Source organism: Serinus canaria, chromosome 7 (genome assembly GCF_022539315.1).
Source record: "Serinus canaria isolate serCan28SL12 chromosome 7, serCan2020, whole genome shotgun sequence".
In the NCBI taxonomy this organism is placed as follows: domain Eukaryota; kingdom Metazoa; phylum Chordata; class Aves; order Passeriformes; family Fringillidae; genus Serinus; species Serinus canaria.
Window position 1 is genome coordinate 19,052,415 of NC_066321.1, and position 20,248 is coordinate 19,072,662.

The 20,248-nt window shown below is 42.7% G+C and overlaps 3 protein-coding genes across 11 annotated transcripts; 1 reads left to right on the forward strand and 2 right to left on the reverse strand.

The window, feature by feature from the left end:
• Positions 1–313: 313 nt before the first annotated feature.
• Positions 314–9,124, reverse strand: LOC103814687 (calponin homology domain-containing protein DDB_G0272472-like). Its single transcript, XM_050977024.1, has 8 exons — positions 8,985–9,124; positions 8,156–8,710; positions 7,230–7,386; positions 6,106–6,245; positions 5,618–5,810; positions 4,919–5,083; positions 4,142–4,248; positions 314–689 (listed from the first exon to the last, which is right to left on the reverse strand). The coding sequence occupies exons 1-7, from the start codon at positions 9,122–9,124 to the stop codon at positions 4,147–4,149; spliced, it is 1,452 nt and encodes a 483-aa protein (XP_050832981.1). The 3' UTR covers positions 314–689; positions 4,142–4,146.
• PHOSPHO2 (phosphatase, orphan 2) lies at positions 8,493–18,682 on the forward strand. 8 transcript variants are annotated; one of them, XM_030241829.2, is made up of 5 exons: positions 8,493–8,631; positions 13,673–13,804; positions 14,785–14,938; positions 16,332–16,459; positions 17,375–18,682. In XM_030241829.2, exon 5 carries the CDS (start codon positions 17,377–17,379, stop codon positions 18,100–18,102), a length of 726 nt encoding a protein of 241 aa, XP_030097689.1. In that variant the 5' UTR covers positions 8,493–8,631; positions 13,673–13,804; positions 14,785–14,938; positions 16,332–16,459; positions 17,375–17,376; the 3' UTR covers positions 18,103–18,682. The 8 variants fall into 8 exon arrangements, with proteins under 8 accessions (XP_030097689.1, XP_050832774.1, XP_030097688.1 ...); XM_050976817.1 differs by having other exon boundaries at positions 13,673–13,715; XM_050976816.1 differs by lacking the exon at positions 8,493–8,631 and adding an exon at positions 8,726–8,934.
• Positions 9,364–16,878, reverse strand: CFAP210 (cilia and flagella associated protein 210). 2 transcript variants are annotated; one of them, XM_018911523.3, is made up of 9 exons: positions 16,641–16,878; positions 15,322–15,533; positions 14,903–15,076; positions 14,612–14,808; positions 13,544–13,700; positions 12,395–12,534; positions 11,388–11,580; positions 10,901–11,065; positions 9,364–10,404 (listed from the first exon to the last, which is right to left on the reverse strand). In XM_018911523.3, exons 1-9 carry the CDS (start codon positions 16,672–16,674, stop codon positions 10,195–10,197), a joined length of 1,482 nt encoding a protein of 493 aa, XP_018767068.3. In that variant the 5' UTR covers positions 16,675–16,878; the 3' UTR covers positions 9,364–10,194. The 2 variants fall into 2 exon arrangements, with proteins under 2 accessions (XP_018767068.3, XP_050832772.1); XM_050976815.1 differs by lacking the exon at positions 14,903–15,076 and having other exon boundaries at positions 9,376–10,404; positions 16,641–16,715.
• Positions 18,683–20,248: the final 1,566 nt, after the last annotated feature.

Sequence of the window (20,248 nt, forward strand, 5' to 3'; positions counted from 1 at the left end):
GGAACTGAGGGGAAAAGCAACTTTCAATCAAAAAGTCACCTTCAGCAGCATGACAGGCTGGCTGGTTGGCAGCAGAGTGGTTTGGAGATGACAGGAAAGTGTTTTTGTCAGTTCCTGTAGTCAGGGCAGCTGGAGAGCTAGATTCAGTCTTGCTGCAGACATCTCCCATAAAGGATTAAAAGACTCAGACAATGCCACAACTTCTCAAGATACTGTTTCTACCTTCCATTGCATTCTCCAAAGTAAAAGTAAGTAGAAAAACTGTCACCAAAAAAAACCAGTCAACATGGATTTTATTGTTACAGACAGATGTATTCAATTTTATTTGTTGAGTAAGATTTTTTTTTTCAAGTCAAAACAGAAGGTTTGAGTTAAGCCTAAAGGCCCAGGAATATTCAAGGAGTACAGTACAGATGAACTGATAGTTTTCCTTTGGTTGTTACCGGTTGAGTTTTTGAAAATACTGGTTTGTTCCATAATAAAACTAGACTAGTTCAAGTACAGCTGCAAGCTATGGCACTTGTTTCTTGAGCTTGAGTTATAGGCAAATAGCGTGTTTTGTAACTTGGTCCACAGTTAGCTTCTGCTCTTGGGCACTGATTGGTTTTGCAGGCACACAGAACTTGGAAGGAGTGAATAGCAAGCTTCTTACTCCTTCATGTATGCTTCTGTAGTGGTAAAATCTGTTTCTAAAGAAAAAAGAAACAGCAGTTTAGGTGTATAATTAGTAGCTTCATTGTAAATGTACTGATAGATTGTAGCTGAAACTACTGCAGAAATACTTATAAGCTTTACCAAAGACAGTTCCAAACTTTGCCCTTGTGCACTGTGCCAGTTGTTGGATTTTTCTTGGTCTGCTCAGTAACACACACTTCAGTACATGCTGCTTTTTCTTTCTGATCTTTGCTTACTTTCCTTTTCCACAGAAAAGGAGTCAGACCAGATGCTACTCATTGTGGGGGGCGTGTGTGTGCAATTACTGTGTTATCAGAGATGCAGTGTTGAGTTTTCCTGGACCTGCAGTGAAGATGTTTAAGCCCTTCAGTACCCACCAGAGTTGTTAATTTCTCTGCATAATGGATTGGAGCTGAGGTAATCCACAGAAAAACTGGTTTGTACAAAATAGTGTCAGTAAGCCACAAAGAGCTCTGCTTTAAGACTGCTTACTAGAGACTGGTTTACCAGATCAGTGGACAGATTTGAACGGTTCATGTATTCACTTAAATATCTAGTAATATCAAAACCATGATATACCAAAACAAAAAGAAATTTAGGTTTAAGTGGTGGCAGTGCAGTAGTATGAAAGCAATGACTTCACAGATTACAAGCTTAACAAAGCCTATACCACCACAATTTAGTCTAAATGGAAAGAATTTAAGATAATTCCAAAGAAAAAGTCTCATATGGTCTTCTCTAATCTCTCACCTTTACCTCCCTCTACCATCTTAGCCTTCACTGATTATGGGGATTTTTGCATGCTATTTAGAGGTAGTGAATTTTCTGTCTCTCAAAAATACACTGCCAGAACAGGAAGGAAGATCAGTATCAGAAACAAGGATGCACTGCCAGAACAAGGAGGAAGATTACTGACTAGTTACAGCACTCTTCATTCAAAAGGTAACAGGAAGGCCTAAGTTAATAACAGACATTTGAAAGAATTTAGCTGTTGAAACAGTAAATTATTTGACCTAACATGACAAGGAACATGTTTCAAGGAAGCTTTGAAAAGATTTTTTTTTTCTTTTTCAGAAGTATAGAGCAAGTCTGTATTGGGATGTGAAGATGTTCATCCTTAATACTCCCATGGTGCCAGCTCTTCTGTTCACGGGCCATTTGTTTCCAGGTATGTATCCTCTTCAAACTTCCTCAGAGCTAACTGGTAGCAAAGACATGCAAAAAGAACTTGCAGGCCTAGTAACTCTAACCTGGAACACTACCTAAGAGTAAAGAGCTGCAGTTAGTCAATTCAAATTTCCTTGGGATATAAGGCATTTTAGAGAGCTGCTCTCTTCCATTTCCCAGGTAGGAGTTGTATTAGATCCATGAGAACAGCACTCTTACGTGTGCACTGCCACACAGGCGTGAGTTGAAATACTGTTGGGAGAGTACCATGTTAGACACTGGAGGCCCACAGGTTCAAACTAAAGTTGCTCTTCTATTTCCAGAATTGGATCACAAGTGTGGAAAAAATGCAGTTGGATTTAAGATCTCTGTTTCAGTCCTTCTGAGGGTTGCCTTGCATTTTTAAGGTCTTGGTCTTCAAATAACGCTAATATCTATCATGACTCTCACCTGCTGCAATGTCCTGAAGCAGAACAATATCTGAGAGGATTCTTTTTTGAACAAAACCAATAATTAAAGTTTACTAGTCAAATTATTTCTCAAAGCATTTTCTGATTTGCTAGCTATTAATTAAAACTTAGAGAATAATTTAGATTGGAGGAGACCTTTAAGATCAAGTTCAGCTGTTAACCCAGTACTGAAGTCCAACACTAGCTAATTCATGTCCCTAAGCACCATCTACACATCTAAATACCTTCAGGAAAGATGACTCCAGCTAATAACACAAGAGTGGCCCTAGGCATTAAATGAGGTACCTCTCAATGAGTTGATTCTTCCAGGTCAACAATTTCCCTTCTTATCAGCTGCAGTCCATCTCCCTGTATTTTAATCTCCCTATCTTTAAATGGCAGCTGAAAAGGACGTTGGTGAGCAGCTAGACCAGCCTCCTGCCTTACACAGGACACCTTTTACCAGCAACATTCTACCACCTCTGGCCATTCTAATCTAGTGTCATCATAGTATGGTTTACAGAGGTTTTACAGAAAATTACTAACTAGAATTAGTTATTTAAAACAAGCACACGAAGTATGTGCATCTCAGAGTCAACAGAATAAACTGAGATCATGATTGCTGCTGGATTTTTTCCATGCTGAATTTGGGTAACTAAATCTATATTTAGCCAACATGCTTTAAAAATACACAGAATTCCCACTTGATTCTAGGTGTACTGAAATGAAGGTTTTTTCTGGTACTGGAGTTTAATGGATTTGATGGGTTTTCTGTAGATGTTCAAAGTAAAAGGAGTAGAAGCCTGATGGAAGCAGGCTGTAGACTTCAAATGTAGACGTACGTAATCTGCAGAACAGGACATTTCTGGAAGCTGAGTAGGAAATGAGGTTGCAATCCACCTTGTTTCTTGCTGCTGTGGAAGTAGACTAAAAACCCATTTAACTCACCAATTGCACAGTAGTGAGCATGTGCAAATTTGCACTTAGGGATTCATTTGGAGCATTATCGAGCTCTGCAGGTTTCAGCACCACTCCTGCTGTAGTCAATACTTCTTAAGGCTCCAGCTTCTGCCATCAAAAGGCTTTTATAAAAGTTTCCATTCTTTCTGCTTGCTGAAAAAAAGCTTGATGTAATAAAATGAGCACTGGCTCAGAGAGAAGGGAAATAAATTTTTCATTAGTGAACGAAGGAAGAAAGTACTGAGAGACAATTTCACAAGTTAATTGCCACGTCTCTTTTTGTAATATGTAATTTTCAAAATTAATTACTCCAAGATACTTAGAGGGAACTCTGTGTGACTTTTAGTTGATAGTGCAGCAATGTTAGTCTTTTACTTTAGGTCAGAAGTGAGGTTTTGAAACAAGTCTTCATTATTTCTACTTACTGTGCTTTGGCTCACATTACAGAATAATGGGCCATGCTAATTGACATGGGTACAGAGTCAGTCAGCTCCACCCAGCCATATTCTTCTATCCAAGAAGAGTGCAGCCACCCAGACCATAGCAGGACTTATCAAGACAATAACAGTCTGTGCTGGCCCTGAGGAGAGTTCTTGGTTCTGCCCTCAGGCAGAGCTTTGAGGGCCAAAGCAGGCATTAAAAGTCATGGCAAAATGCCAAGTGTTTTCTCAGTCCTGGGCAAGCTGGGGGCTCACAGACGACGCAGGAAGGCATTGCATCAACCATCTTCATCCACCCACCCACCATTTTTACTGCTTTTAATACTGCAGATTATCCACTCCACCATTCTTGCAGTTGTCCTAATTAGGAAGCCCACATCTTGTTCCTTTCTTTAATGTTTGGAGAGAATAGAAGTTACATCCAGTAATGGCACTGATTCAGTTACTCACTGCCTTTATCTCTGAAATGCTCGATCCCAATGAAAAGCAGCCTCTCTCTGAGCATCGCAGTCCAAGTCTGCTTGCTTTTCCTGCTCTTTTCTTGCCTGCTTTTCAGCCTAATGAAGGAAAGGGAATAACAAAGCTTAGTACTTTGTTCTCAACATCACCATCCTCTAAAGCTGAGAGAGGGTAAAAGCTTACAGAAGGTCTATGGCATCCTTAGCTGAAACTTGGCACTTATCATCCTTCCCCACTTTTCTCCCCTGCCTTATCTCCCCAGAAAGGGTACATTGAATAGCTGAGTGAAGATCAGCCTTAGCTGCTGCCCAGAAGATACAAGAGGACAGCAGTGCATGGTTGAAAAAATGCCATAATGGCACAGGACAAGATGTGATCTGTCATTGTTGTTATTACCAGCCCTCAGCAATCCTGACTCATAGGGGCCAAGTCCACCTGGAAGAAGTTTCTTTTCTACTGCTCCATGAGGAGGCCCATAAACCTCTGAAATGTGTATCATGCATTGTCAAGTTTTCAGCAGTAACCTTCTCACTCCACAAATAAGCCTCTTGTGGCCTGTAGGTACAGTCAGTCACCTCTCCAACATCAGCAGCTGCAGTGCACACAGGCAAAAACCAAAGCAAAAAAATATGTACATCAAACCCACAGCAACCTTTCTCTCTCTCTCCACCCCCCCACTATTCTCTTCTGTCCAAGAGGTCTAGTACTACGGATTTGGAAGTGTGCTTTTTTCTGAAGGGGCTGACAGTACACAGTTCTTCTGTTTACCATTTGCTGGAGCTGAAATTGCTGTATTTCCATGCTTGCATCACGCTGTCTTTGTTTCTTGGCTTTTTCCATTCCCAAGTAGACGTCATTTTCTGTCATCCATTGATTACGATCCTTCTCGCCCTCTTCTTTATCCTCTCTCTTCTTTTCCTCTTTTAAATTCATCTGTAGTTTACAAAACACACAAAAGTTAGCCAAGGAGCTGGCCTGCTAAGCTGGAAGTTGTATTTCCCTGCAGAAGCAGCCCTGAATCAGCGCTCCGATAAGCACAGTCCCTGTGGCTGGCCAGTGTCCAAGCCCAGGGTTTTGAGCAGCCCTGGCAGATGTGTGCCCAACACAGAAGGGGAAAAGTGAGGGGGGACTCCAGGAAAGGTGTCAGCAGACTTGCTGAAGCCTGCTGATGCATGGCACCAGAGCAACGAGCTGTGGTCTGGGCCGGGCTCCTCAGCTGGGGTAAGCACTGCAGAGTTTGCACAAATTACAGAGCCTTCCAGTCTAATTTTTTTGAAGAGATATATCCTGCTTGCACCTTTCTTAAGGATTTAGTTCTAAATTTCTAGATCATAAAAGAAAAGCAACTGGTGAGAACCTGCATGTGTGTCTCACTCCAGACTGTGCTAGAAACTGGCATTTCCAAACACTATTTCTACGTACAAGTATATGACAGAAAGAGGAACAAGGACAGCCCCTGTTTCTTACCACAGTGACTCTGTTTTCTTCAATGGATTCAAGAGCAGCCTTTTTTTTCATTCCTTTCTCTTTTTCTTTTATTTGGTACTCAACTTCTACCTCTGCAGCTCCTCTAGCAAGACGATCATCTTCAATCTTAAATTTCTCATTAATCTGAGCATTTAATTGTTCAAAAGCTCTGTCCTTATGCTTCTCTATCATCCTGCAGGAGAACATGAGCTACTGTAACATCCCAGGACATCTGCTCAGATTACCAGATGCAATTGGTACCTGTTGCTTCTAATAACACCAGCAATGCTACCTCCACCCCAACAGCACCAATTACTACTGGAACTGGTAGGCATTTTTTTCTGCACTTTATACTCCAAGTTTTAATTACAGAAAACTTGCTTGCATCAAAGTTCTGATCTCGCTGATATAACAACTGAGAATACTGTTTGTCACAAAATGAAATTGCAAACTGAAATCTTAACACTGAAAATTACCCCTGGACCCACCTGTTAGTCTCTGCATTTTTTTCTCTTGTCAGATCAGCCATCATTTCTTTTCCTTTAATATAAGCCTTAATCCGATCATCATCTTGGTCTTCTTTTTGTTTATCTTCAGCTTTCAATATTTTCTTTTCAGCTACATATTCCTGTTTAAATGGAAAAACGTGTATTTTCATGTACAACTAGATTTTGGAAACATGAACTAAAAACAAATTCTAGCAAAAACTTCAGGCTAGCCAGCAATAAGGAGTTCTTTACATCAGTGAAGAAGCTACAGAAGACAGAAACCCGGAGATAAAGAAAATTTTTATTATCTACTTATCACAAACCACAGCAAAAATAAAATTAATATGTGGTTGTGGCTCCAAACTGATAACATCTGTATATTCTCTCCTCTACATTCCCAGTGGCTCCAACTGTACTGTTCCCATCCTGTGTATCATTCATATGGTGCAGACTCTGAAGGGCCTGAACAATAAGTCTGTAGACAATCAAAATAAGGCATTTTGTAATTACTCAGAAATGGCACTTGTACAGCTTGGCAGTATGTATAGCTTTTGTTGTACATACAAGGTTGGGAGAAATGGGGGGAAATTTGTGTACTTGGGGTGAGGAGTATGGAAGGAAAAAAGCAAATAGGGTTTTAGTGGGAATTCTCTCCTTTTATTCCCTCACATGGTAATGAATCATCACAGTAGCTCTACTTCAGTTTCCCTGCTCAGGCAGGTATTGGCAGGGAAACAGTATGTGTTGTAAGCAGGTCATCAAGTTTATAAGATATTGTCATACTCAGGCTATTCCCTCTCCCTAACAAAGAAAAATGGACTTAAAACAGAGCAAGTACATGAAACCTAAATCCAGTTCCCGAGTCAAGGACCATCTCCTCTAGCAGACTTTTCCATTGTAAACCAGTCAAAGCTCAGGTGCCTCATTAAAACTTCCAAAACTTTCTCAAAAGCACAGAGGAAAGACATGGCCTGCAACTGGCAGGGTAGGCATTTGATCCCAGGCTCCCAAAACTGTCAGCAAAAACCCTGTTATCCACAATGCTGTTTATTTGTGGGCTGAGTCCAACCATCACAGCCAAGGTGAAATACGTATTTTGAACTGTCTGCTTTCCTGCTACTTACATGATGCTGCCTCTGGAGTTCAACTTTTTTCTCCTGATCCTTTTCTTTATCTCTCTGAATTTCCAGTCGGTACAATTCGCTTGATTGCTGTATTCGTTCCCCTTCTCTTCTCTTTTCCAGCTTAGCCAGATCTGCTTGATCCTTGTGCTCCTTTATTCTGAATCAGAAAAGGGAAGTGAATAAATGAGCTAGGGACAGCATGAAATAATAATGAACAGATAGAGATTATGTATATCTATGGGTACTTTAACAGTAAAAAACCCTTATACTTCGAAGTAAAATATCAGAATCAAAACCAGGATAAGTGTCTATAAGCTAGCGCCAAATTCTTTGGCCAAAGCTCAGTTCCAGTCTGAGGACACTAGGGAAGTCTATACTAGCAAAAGCGAACATGAACAGCGTATGGACTCAAATGTTAGACTGAATTTGATTTGCCTGTTTCATTGTTATCCCACTCCCTGTACAACCTCGGCCTTTTCCAGCGAGCAGTCTTCTAAGCAGTGCCACAGCACTGTGCAAGACATGGCCCTGATGCCCATGCCAGTGGGAAGTGTGAAGGCTTCTAGGTAGGGAGAAGCAGCAATAGTGAGACAAGCCGCTTGCTCTCGGTGCCAGAACTGAGCCAGTCTTGTTGGATGTGTTGGGATAGATATAACCCCTGACGGCAAGAGACGTTTCTGAAGCTGGAGAACAGAACTATAGAGGGTGTGGAAAGGTCAATCTGACCATGAGGTAAGGATGATCTAAAACCCTCGTTCAAAAGCAGCGAGTCACGGAGCCACGGGCGCGAAACGCGGGTTAGCGCCCAGGAGCCGCCCCTTTCGGCGGGCCGTGCCGCCGGGACTCGCCCGGGCCGGCCTTGCCGCGGTGAGGTTTTTAACCCAAACCCTCTCGCCCCGCTCCCCGGGCCCCGCCGCCGGACTCACTGCGCCAGCTGCTCCTGGGCCACGGCCCGACGGCTCAGGTAGCGGCCATGCTCCACCTCTGCCTCCCGCCGAATGGCGTCTGGCCCGTCGCGGTCCATCGTCGGCCTTCTTCGCCGCCTTTGTGCAGACGGAGCGTCTGCCGAAGAAGAAGCAGGGATCCTCACGGCTCTGCTTCCCGGGAAATGGGGGCTCCCTCTCCCGCCCCGCTCAAAAGCGGTGGCCACGGAAGCGTTCCGGCGTCGAGGCGGGAATGGCACCCCAGTGGGCGACGGGCGCTGTGTCGCGATAGATGAAGCGACGCCGCGCCTCACCCAGCCCCGCCCCGGGGAGCCGCGGGCGGGGAGCGGCCGGTCCGTCACACGCGGAGGGAGGGGAGAGGCGGGGCGGAAGCCATCCCCCAGCCAGCCCCGGAGGCCGGACCCTTCTCCGAAGCCGGTTCCTGAACATCTCGTTTCCCTGAGGAGCGTCCGTACCCGGTAAGAGGCTGAAATGGCCCCTCCGCCTCTGTCCTTCTGCTCCCGCCGGTTCGCCGGGGCCGTGGCTGTGGAGCTCAGCCTGGCTCCGTGCGCTGCCGCGCCTCACAAGAACCTTGGCCCCGCCAGGCCTGCCTGTTGCCGGGGCGCAGGGCCCTTGGCGGCCCTGGGAGCTGGATGAGGAGGTCGGGCCTCCTTCTCCTTCCAGGAATTCACCCCTTGCCTTGCCTGGAAAAGACTTCTAGAGGAGGTGGCTGCTGCACCCGGGAAGGACAGCACGCCCCTTACACCCAGCGTTTGCACAGGGTAGGGGAGCTAAAGCCAGTTCTGCTTGACCCTCAGCTTCCTAGAAGTACCTTGCCTCCGGGGTAGGCTCCCATCTTCCTCGAAGCCCTGTGCTTTTTCCAAGGCCTGACTGCTTTCGGCTGCTAGGCCAAGGAATTTGAGGACACACCAAAGAGCCACGTTCAAAACTAAAATATTGGCAAGTGTCCATTAAGGATTTTTTGAAGGACTTGTATTATTTTCTGATTTGGCCAGCAGAGACTGGCAGCTGTGGGGTGCAACAAAGCAAAGCATCAGGTTGCTTGGACTTTGCTTCCAGCAGACACCAGGCTAAAGGGATACCCTGCTTAAAGCCCAGGGTGCTGGGGAGGAAGTCATTACAGGAACCCCTAACTTCCGAGGCAAGGAAATGAAAGAAACCTAAGCTTAAGGAGGGAAATGTATCTGTGCCTTGGGTGTTGGTGAGTAAAATTGCTGAGGAATCTAAAAGACAATTTTAGATCACATCTATTTAGCTATTTAATAGATCATATCTATTTACAGCCTGAATTGCTGTAAGTATTTTTGAAGGAACAGCCCAATTATGTTGTCTCTTGCAGATGTACTGATTTTGTAGGCCCTATTTACAGCTGTATTGGGACCTATTTGTCTCTTTGGTGACTTCTTAAGGGCTTGGATCAATTTACATTAATATTTTCATGTTATAAAACTGATTTTTAGCATGACATTTGTTTTTCAGACATACTTGCAAAATACTACCAAAACTGCACACCCTAACTGTTCTAACTTTCACATGTATTCTCTTTTTTTTTTGTCCCCTGTAGTTGTAACGTGGGACAGTGAATTTTTAGAACAATGAATATTAAAAATATAACGGAAGTAGTGAGCTTTTGGCAGGAATGGCTTACAGTGACAGTCAGTTATATAATATGAATTCCTGTCTAAAGTTTTATAAACTAACATTCATGAAATACAGGCTGGGGATGTTTGAATATAACCACTTCTATGGCAATCTTTTACTTTTCAAGTGGAAATCTAGATTCATGGTATATACTTGATATAAATAATTTACAGTTTAACTCTGCCTGTATGGTTGAAAAACATATTTATTTAACTTGAAAATGGCTTCTGCCTTTCCTTGGTGGACAGTTTAAAAAACTTTTTTAAACAAAAACATTGCTTCATATTTTTGTTTCTTGAGCAGCACTACAGCTACAACAAGGTAACTGGGTCCCAACATAGAATTATATGTTTGGAAACTAGTATCTATTTCTTCTTCTCTCAGAAAAATGGCCTATGTCGCAGTCCTCTTCCATTTTCACATGCTTTGAGAAGAGGATAAAGATGCTGTGTCGTCTTAGATTCTGTTTCGATTAATTCCTTTGCATATTTCTGAAACTCTTCCTCTTTATAAAGTGCAATAGCCTCTCTCTGAGCATTGTAGTCCAAGTCTGCTTGCTTTTCCTGCTCTTTTCTTGCCTGCTTTTCAGCCTGATGAAGAAAAGGGAATAACAAAGCTTAGTACTTTGTTCTCAACATCACCATCCTCTAAAGCTGAGAGAGGGTAAAAGCTTACAGAAGGTCTATGGCATCCTTAGCTGAAACGTGGCACTTATCATCCCTCCCCACCTCTCTCCCCTGCCTTATCTCCCCAGAAAGGGTACATTGAATAGCTGAGTGAACATCAGAATTAGCTGCTGCTCTTTGGTGACCTGCCCAGAAGATACAAGAGGACAGCAGTGCATGGTTGAAAAAATGCCATAATGGCACAGGACAAGATGTGATCTGTCCTTGCAAACCAGCCTTGATTTGCACCAATGCTCTGAGGAGGCTGGTCTCCAACACCAGCATAGGCCAAGCACACATGATTAAAAACAGCCCAACAAACAATAAAATCCAAACAAAACAGCAAACTTCTTCTCTTTCTCTCATCAAGAACTAGTGTATTGGTTTAGGTGCCAGCTTTTTTCTGAAGCTTTCTATTTACCATTTGCTGGAGCTGAATTTTCTGTACTTCTCTGTTTGCCTCATCTCGTCCATGTTTTTTGTTGTTTTCCATTTCCAGGTGGATGCGTGCTTTTTCCATTAACCTATCACGTTCTTTTTCAGCCTCTTCTTTCTCCTGTCTCTCCTTTTCCTCTTTCAACTTCATCTGTAGTTTACAAAACACACAAAAGTTAGCCAAGGAGCTGGCCTGCTAAGCTGGAAGTTGTATTTCCCTGCAGAAGCAGCCCTGAATCAGCGCTCTGATAAGCACGGTCTCTGAGGCTGGCCAGTGTCCAAGCCCAGGGTTTTGAGCAGCCCTGGCAGATGTGTGCCCAACACAGAAGGGGGAAAGAGAGAGGGGACTCCAGGAAAGGTGTCAGCAGACTTGCTGAAGCCTGCTGATGCATGGCACCAGAGTGACCAGCTGTGGTCTGGGCCAGGCTCCTCAGCTGGAGTAAGCAGAAGAAAGATCAGCCCAAGTTTCTTACCACAGTGGCTCTGTGTTCAGCAATAGATTCAATGGCAGCCTTTTGTTTTGCTTCTTTCTCTTTGCGTTTTTTTTCTTCTTCAGCTTCTATTCTTGCAACATCTCTAGCCAGTCGATCGTCTTCCTTCCTTAATGTCTCACTCATTTGTTCAGCTAATCGACTAATGATTTTGTCCCGTTGTTCCTGTACTTGTCTGCAGAAGAACATGAGCTTCCATAACATACCAGGGCAACACACCTGGGTCTACCTGAAGCTACCAAACTCAGCAATTCTGGTTCTCGAGTTCTCTCTTCTTGACCACACAGGCTGGTCTTCCCACCCAACTCATGATCTCCTGTTCCTCCTGTTTGGTTTATTTTTATATTATCTGATTTAGCAAATAAATGTTCCCAGTGTTTTTGTATCACTAGTTTCTGTTGCAATAATGATCTGGATCACTCAGTGAGGATTCCAGCAAGCATCTTGCAATCAGGAGGGGAATGTTGGCCAGAAGCAGGAAGGGAAGAAAACTCTTAGATTGACTCAGTGGTATCATCACGTGGTACCCTTAATGTTAAAATGATAAAATATCTCCCCTTTAGGAACATGATGTAGTTAAATAATGTTTGTGCCTTGTTGAGAAGTCAAATAATTTTTCTTGAGCTGACTCAGAGAAATATAGCTTATACTCTAAAATATTTTCATCAAGGATCTTAATTGTCTTTAATTGTTGAGGAGGTGGAGATTTGGCAGGCTAAATGGAAAATCACTCTTCACAATACACTGGTGCAAAGCTTTGCACTTTCAGAAGCCTCTGTACTTTGAAAGGTGAAGAGATTGCTGCCTCACATTCTTATTGAGGAGCCTGGGAAAAAAAATTCCTTTTTCTCCTGAATTCCCTGCTCTTCTATCAATAGAATTTAGAATAACATGTTAGAATAACTGTTGGTTGTGTTATATCATTAGATAAGACAACTACAGTATAATTTTTAGATCATTTATGATTTATACTCTAGCATTGCACCTACCTACGCATTTCAGCTTCTTTCTTTTTTCTCATCTGGGCAATAATTTCCTTTGCTTTAAAATGAGCTTTGATCCTCTCATCTTCTTCCATTCGGTTTTGTTCCTCTATTGCTTTGATTATTTTCTGGTCATTTATATATGCCTGTATGGGCAAAATAGTCCTGATGTAACAGATGATGTTTAAAATATCTGCACCTGGGGTAGCAGCTTACAGGAATCACTCCCTGTTCCCCCTTCTCAAGTTTCTTTCAAAAACAGAAGAGAGAAAAGGGATCCTCAGGAAATGAGAGAGAAGACTTGAAAGGGATACTTCCACTCACTTCTGCCTCCCTATTCAAACATGAATCAAGAGGAGATAGTAGATGTGAGGGTGGGAAAATGGAATTGAGCATCAAGCAGCTGCTTCTCTGGTGCATCGCACAAACCAATTGCTGTGCGATGCAGAGAGCATTGTCCCATGCTCCCACTGACACACAAGGGCCAGGGGATGGTCCAACCACCACCCACACACAGATCATTCTGCTCCTGGCCCCACCTCGTCCAAAACTACCCCTGTCTAAGAGCTTAATCCAAAACACAACAGAAGAGGAGTTTTCTATACTTTTATGTAAAAAACCAACTGTCTTTTGCATGCTGGCCAGAACTGCTCTGAGGCAGTTCTAGTTTGTACCTTAGTATCATGCCTTTAAAGGTGAAATGAGATGGCAGCAAGTCTTGACTAAATCCCTAAACCTCTGCAATCATAAATATCAAGTCAAATTAAAAAGATACATCCAGTCTCTGTATATTCCCTCTTTCTAACAAAGAAAAATGGGCTTAAAACAGCAGGAATATGAAACTTAAATCCAGTTCTCAAGTCAAGGAGATATTCCTTGATGTCTACAGCCAAATCGTTAACCATAGACCAGTCAAAGCAACAAGTGCCAACATCCCTTCAGACAACAGAAGGGAGGGGCCTCCAAGAGGTCTTTCTCAAAAGCACAGAGGAAAGACATGGCCTGCAACTGGCAGGGTAGGCATTTGATCCCAGGCTCCTAAAGCTGTCAGCAAAGACCCTGTTGCCTGTAGATCCCTTTATTTGTGGGCTGAGTCCAAGCATCACAGCCAAGGTGAAATACGTATTTTGAACTGTCTGCTTTCCTGCTACTTACATGATACAGCTTCCGGCGTTCCATTTTTTCCTCGTGTTCCTTTTCTTTTTTTCTCTGGGTTTCCAGTTGGTACAGTTCGATTGATCTCTGAATTTCTTCCTCTTCCCTTTTTTTTTCCTCTTTGGCCAGATCTGCCTGATGCTCGCGCTCCTTTATTCTGAATCAGACAAAGGTGAATAAATTGTCTGGGAACTGCATGAAGTAATGACCTGCATAACCATAGGTACATTGCAGTGAAGAATGTGATACTTTGAGTTGAAGGTAGGTAGAATATCAGAGGTGAATAACAGTATGATTGTTTGTAATGGTAACCCTGATCAGAAATGAGCTACATAATGTGCTCACAGTTTGCAGTGTCATGGTGAGAAGTTCTAGCTGGATGACTCATTAGCACCACTGCATTGGTAATGCTTTAGCCTATATCTGCTGCGTCCTTGGAGAACAAGATTTCCCCAGTATGACCCACATACCTGTGTTTCTTCTGGGCATGTGGGCAGCAGCTTAAACTGGTAATGTTCTATACTAAGTTCTGCAAGGATCTATGTGTTGTGTCTGGACTATGTAAGACCAGACTTTGAACCCTTTCTCTGCCTTGGGAAATTTGATTCCTTCTATCAGACCACCAGGGCCAGTCCTATAAATACCACTGGGGACCACTCCATAAGATTTACAGAAAACATTAGAGAAGGAATAGAAATTACAGTAATGCCTTCTCTTGTTGTGCAGTCTGGAAGCTCATTATGGGTAAATGGAAAATCTAATCTAACCTTTTTCTTGTCTGGAACAAAAACTGAGTAAAGTACACTTAAATTTCATTAACAACATTTGAACAGTGATTTGACAAAAACCTGCTGATGCTTCCCAGAGGCAATTTTGCATACAGACTGTTGGCAACTAAAAATGCATATAGCTTTTCCCTTTTGGGCAAGATCTTCTGTGATCTTCTTTAAAAAGAAGAAACAAATGTGAAACAAATTATTAGCAAGTTTTTGTAAAAACCTCATATAATGTATTTTGAGAAGAGTTTAAGTAAATAATGAAGCAGGGTTGCTTTTAATTATTACTTACTGTTGTAACTGATCTTTGCATAGTGCCTGTTTATTCATATAATGCTGATGTGCTTTTTCTTGCTCACTGAGAATGTATTCTTTAAATTTACGTTGCTCTTCTTCATAGTCCTTCTTTTTGTTATCAACGAATATTGACTTTAGAAATTCAACTTGAGCATCTCTTTCTTTTAGGACCTTAGTAAGTAGAAGTGCACTCTGCAAGAGAACATTTAAAGTCATTTTTATGTTCAGAAGTCTTTAGAGTCATTCAGTACAATTTCAATGTAAAATATATAAGTTGTCAACAAACATGGAACTGTCTCATTCTGTCGTCCTGGTAAGATAGGTAGGTTTTTGCACGATCAATAACCTCCTTCCGTTTTGCTGCTTGGAACTTTGCTTCTTCCAAATCAAGTAACTTTCTTTCTTCCTCTTCCTTTTCTTCACGTAATTTTTTGGCTTGAAGTTTCTGTTTTATCAGGTTCTACAGTGCAGACAAAATTTAAAATCACTCTTAAATTTTGGATTGGTTTTTTACTTTGCGTTTTAGCTTTAAGTAAAAAAATACAAACGTTTAAGTTAGATGTTAAACATTTTAATGGCATTTAGCTGAAATACATATTCAAAAGCACATGTTAAACAAAGGGAGTACAGCTAGAAATGTTACTATGTGTGCTTTTGTATATACAAAAGCAACTACCCTTGTTTACAAATATATCTTGTACTTACCAGAGTGGCATTGCGCTGGTCTTCTTTTTCAGCAGCTTTGGAGTCCAATTCCACTTCTGCCTGTTGTTTCTTCTCAGCAGTGTGTGGTGCTTCTCTAATGCTGCCCTGAATCCTCTCCCATTGTGCTTTTGGCAGTACAATGACCTGACGAAGATCTCTTTCTTTTTGAAGGAAATACTCATCTAAAACATCCTTTTCTTTCCAATTATTTGCTGTGCAGAGGGAAGATAAAATACAAAGGTTACTTGGTACCAGAAAATCCAGTAATCAAATGTGTATCAGGATTTGAATGCTGGCATGATAACAATACTAAGTTATCCGTAGTGTTACTTAGTCTCCCATCCCTAAACCCCAGAGCTAAGACAAGGTATCTGTATCTGTAGTCTACCTATGACCAGTGCATGTACTTGGACAGGCACTGACTGCCTGGACTGTTGGTACGTGCCCTCGCCTGTTTGTATGTATGTGTGTGGGTTTGGCTTGTAGTAACACACTTCCCAGGCAGTACTTGGGCATGATTCTTAGAACAGCAGGGAGCAGAGACCATTCCCAATATGAAAAGGAGAATATTGGTAAAGCCATTCTGCTGGCTGGATGAGACAGCAGCTTGGGCACACACTATGCCTTACTACCATGCCCTGCATACTCATCATGTTTACTAAAATAGTTCTGTTGTAGAACAGTTTTTGATTTGTTGGCAAGACTAGGATTTCTTTGTTGCATTAGGCCCACATACACATGTGCAAGCATAAATGCAGCTTTTCTAGTTGATGTCTATGTTTTGTGATATGCTCTTTCAAGTGTCACCACCGTTTTTTGAAGGGAGGGGCACTCTGTACCGAGTGGTGCTCTGTAGAAATGGTGTGATTTGCAGCAGACTGACAGGCCATGTCTGAAAGGTAAGGAGGCTTTCTCTTAGAGTGACACTGGTGTCAAAGTCTGTTTTCCAGATGCCGTTGCTGACCAGTCTCCCGACGGGGATCGGATCTGATCCTTTCCCTCTGTCCTAGGTGAAGACAGCCTCACCAGAAGTAAAGGCGCACTGATGCGGCTGCGCCCTGCAGGCAGGACTCTGCCAAACCCCTCGTTCTTCCCCAGCTGCTGCCCCTGGAGGTTACTGGACCTGCGCTGCGTTCAGGTCAGTTGTCTCCCCTCCGTTCCTATGGAGAAACAGCCCCTCTTGCCGACTGCAGCTGGGGGAGCTTTGGGGATGGTCACGCTGGGCACCCCTACAGCCTCCCGGAGCCGTGCGGCCGCGGGCTCGGCACTGCCACTGCCCTCCCGCCGGGTCCCGCTGCCCGTGGGGCAGCCGCACTCACGGGCACCGCGCCGCCGCCGCCCCGCCGCCGCCATCTTCCCAGGCCGCGGGGCCGTTGCCGGGCGACCCGGCGGCGCGCGGTCACGTGACGGCGGGCGCGGCCCCTTCCCCTCACGGGCGGGCGCTGCCCCCGCGGCCCCGGCTCCGCCGGAGAGGCTGCACTGCTGGCTGCGCTGCTGGCTGCGGGGCTCGGAGCAGGGCTGACCCGCCCGGGGGGGGTCGGCAGGTTCCGCTTCACAAACGGCTGCATTTCGTTTCGTTGGCTGCCTTCATTTAGTGCGGCCTCGTTGAAGGCTCGAACAGGTTCCGTCTATTCGAACAGACGGTGATCGTTTCCTTTTGAAATACCTATTGAGGCGTTTTGCCAGGAGAATCCCTGTTTGTTTGCATTAGCGGGTGCTGATGGAGAAGTTAGTGTCTGCTCAAACTGATGGTATGTGAATACAGGAAGATTGGTGCTGTGTTAGCAAGTTAGAACTCATAAGCATGAGTTAGATACTGTCACAGTTACTATTTTAAACAGAAGTTGGACACTGAACTTCGGCATTTACAAGTTGCATTTTTAGCTACAGCACAACTTCCCGTCACGGAAGTGGCCATAAATAGTTTATTTTGTTCCGATATTTTCTTTCAGAATTTTTCTCTTCTGAGCACAAGGTCAGGGTAGGAATATAGTACTTCTGTTTCTATAAATAATTTTCTTATTTGTTTGTTTTGGAAACTATTTTCTCACAGCTATGAAATTTCTGTTGGTTTTTGATTTTGACCATACAATCATAGATGAAAATAGTGACACCTGGATTGTGAAATGTGCTCCTGAAAGAAAACTTCCTAATGGATTAAGAAACTCTTACCAACCAGGACATTGGACAGAATATATGGGCAGAGTCTTTGTCTACTTGGGAGACAATGGTGTCAAAGAAGATGAGATGAAAAGAACTATGACAACAATTCCTTTCACTGCGGGAATGATAGATCTTCTGGGATTTATTGGCAAGAACAAGGAGTTGTTTGATTGTATAATTGTTTCAGATTCTAATACAGTATTTATTGACTGGATTTTGAAAGCTGCTGACTTCCATAAAGTGTTTGATGAAGTGTTTACAAACCCTGCAGCATTCAGCAGTACTGGCTATCTTACTGTACAGCACTTCCATGCTCACCATTGTGCAAAGTGCCCTAAAAACCTTTGCAAAAGGAAAGTTTTAAAAGAATTTCTAGATAAACAGTTGGAGCGAGGAGTGAGTTATACACAAGTTATATATATAGGTGATGGTGGGAATGACTTATGTCCAGTAATGTTTTTGAAGAAGAATGATATTGCTATGCCCAGGCAGGGGTATACCTTGGAGAAAAGGATTTCTCAATTGGCCCAAAGTCTCAGTCCTGTACAGTGTTCTGTTCTGGTTTGGTCATCTGCAATTGACATTATGTCTTACCTGAAATTACTTATAAAGGAATGATTCAAATGATAAAAGGAAACTGATGCAGTTACATTTTAACTTCTTGGGAGAGAAAACCTGCATGTGTATAAAAGCTCAAAATTGTAAAATTGGACTATTATCTGAAATTATGGGGTTTTTAGCCACAACATATAACTCTTTATGTTCAAACCTGGTGATAATGGGAAAGTGCAGTAAAAAAGGCCTTCTAGATTCCTATGTAAGTGGAGAAGGGGTGTTGGGACAGGACTTGTCATTAGTTTTTGGCTACTCCCTCCCCTCCAACCCTTTACAAGTATATAGCTGATATATACTTGCAATCCCACACACTTAGGGGAAGAGTAGGATTCCTGTTCAAAAGAATGAAATTCTTTATTAGAAAACATTAGGCACCAGGAGCAGGAGCATGGTTCTAGAGCTGCTGGCTTTTATACTACTTTGATCTGGTTGGCAAATTATTTGCTTGTAATCTTGTTTAATTCAAAGATGCATTTATATTTTCAATCGATTATTTTACCAAACAAAATTACTTTTTAATACTTTGTATTATCTTGTATTGTAAAGACAATAAAAGTTGCTGTCATTGACAAATGCAACATAACTCATTTGTGTTGTGTATTCTGCTGGTCTGTGTTTCATCAGGCCTGGAGAGAAGAGACACAAGTGTAGGTGTCAGCCTTTGGCTGGTCAGACCCTTTCTCTTCTGGAAAGCTGTAAAGTTGTTGCTTTTCTGTTTAAAGAAAAGTCTCTCCCATTCTGACTATTGCCCTGACAGTGTGCTGCTGCCACTCTGTACAGAGCTGACACTGCTTTGGTCTTCCATGCTGGCAGCTCTGAGTCAGCTAGATGCCTTTTTTCCTCCTTGGTTGCTGCTGCAGTGCACAGGCTCACAGAACGGTACATACATATACATGTATACACCGATTTTACCTATTCATTCTCATTTACACCTATAGCACAATCTCTTACAGTCTGGAAGGAATCTATGTCCATTTTAACTTTTAATCAGATTGTTCTGTCTAAGTAGTTCTCAAGACTTGTTTGTGACCATGCAGTCTTTCTCTTTACCACTGACAGTGAGATGAGCTCCAAGTGTTGGACTGTGCATATACAGGTATTAAAAGTAAGTCTCATTAAAGTTAAATTTCATGCCAAATGTTTTTATTCTTGTATCTCAGAAAAGGTTCAAAATGCTGATGCAGTCTGCTATTAACCTGAGGTCATATTTAGCTTAAGTGCTTTAATAACTGAGAGATTAGGCCAACTTTCACAGTACCTCAGTTGCAGATGTCTGAGGAGTAACTCAGCAGTATGCAGTTGCCGTGTCTGTCTTTTGTTTTCTGTGCAATGTTATTCTCGTTTTCTTACCAACATTTCCCCTCCCAGCTGACTCCCCCAGTTTCTGTGCTGAGTGTGCCCTCCCATGAGGTGGAATATCCCTTTGGCCTGTCCAGGTCAGCTGTCCTGGCCATGCTTCCCCCAGCTTCTTGTGCAGCTTCTCACTGACAGAGCATGGGAAACTGAAAAGTCCTTGACTATGGGTAAGCACCACTTAGCAACAACCAAAACAACAGTGTGTTATCAACATGATTCCCATAGTAAATCCAAAACAGCACTGACCAGCAACTAAGAAGGACATTAACTCTATCCCAGCCTAGACCAGGACAGTTGTGTGTTTCCTTAATTCTAGATGTGCTGCTGAATGTTCCAGATTCTGTGCTGGTCTCTTCTGTGTTTTTCAGAACTTAGTTATGGATTAGCTTGCTTTCAGTTTGTCTACAGATCTTGGTTACAGCTTGCTTAAAAACAAACAAAAAGTAGTATATCAATGATTTCTTGGCTTTATCTTCCACTTACACTAACTATTGTTGTTTTAGCCTTAAGGGACGTACCTTGTAATTTGCTGTGAGAGTGAGATATTGGGTGAGAAATTGTTTTTCATGCCCAAAAAAGGATTTTTCTGTGTCTTTGATTAAAGTGCTGAAGCAGGAGTTGAGAGTAGATTAAGCAGAGTATTTGAAATATTAGCAATTATATTCTAATCAGTTCAAGTAGAGGGTAGAGCTGATGATATTTGCCAGACAAAGTGCATGTTGGAAACAGAAGAAATTTTTCAATTCCAGTAAGCAGACCATTAAGCTATTAATCAGGTCTTGTTTGGGTTTTT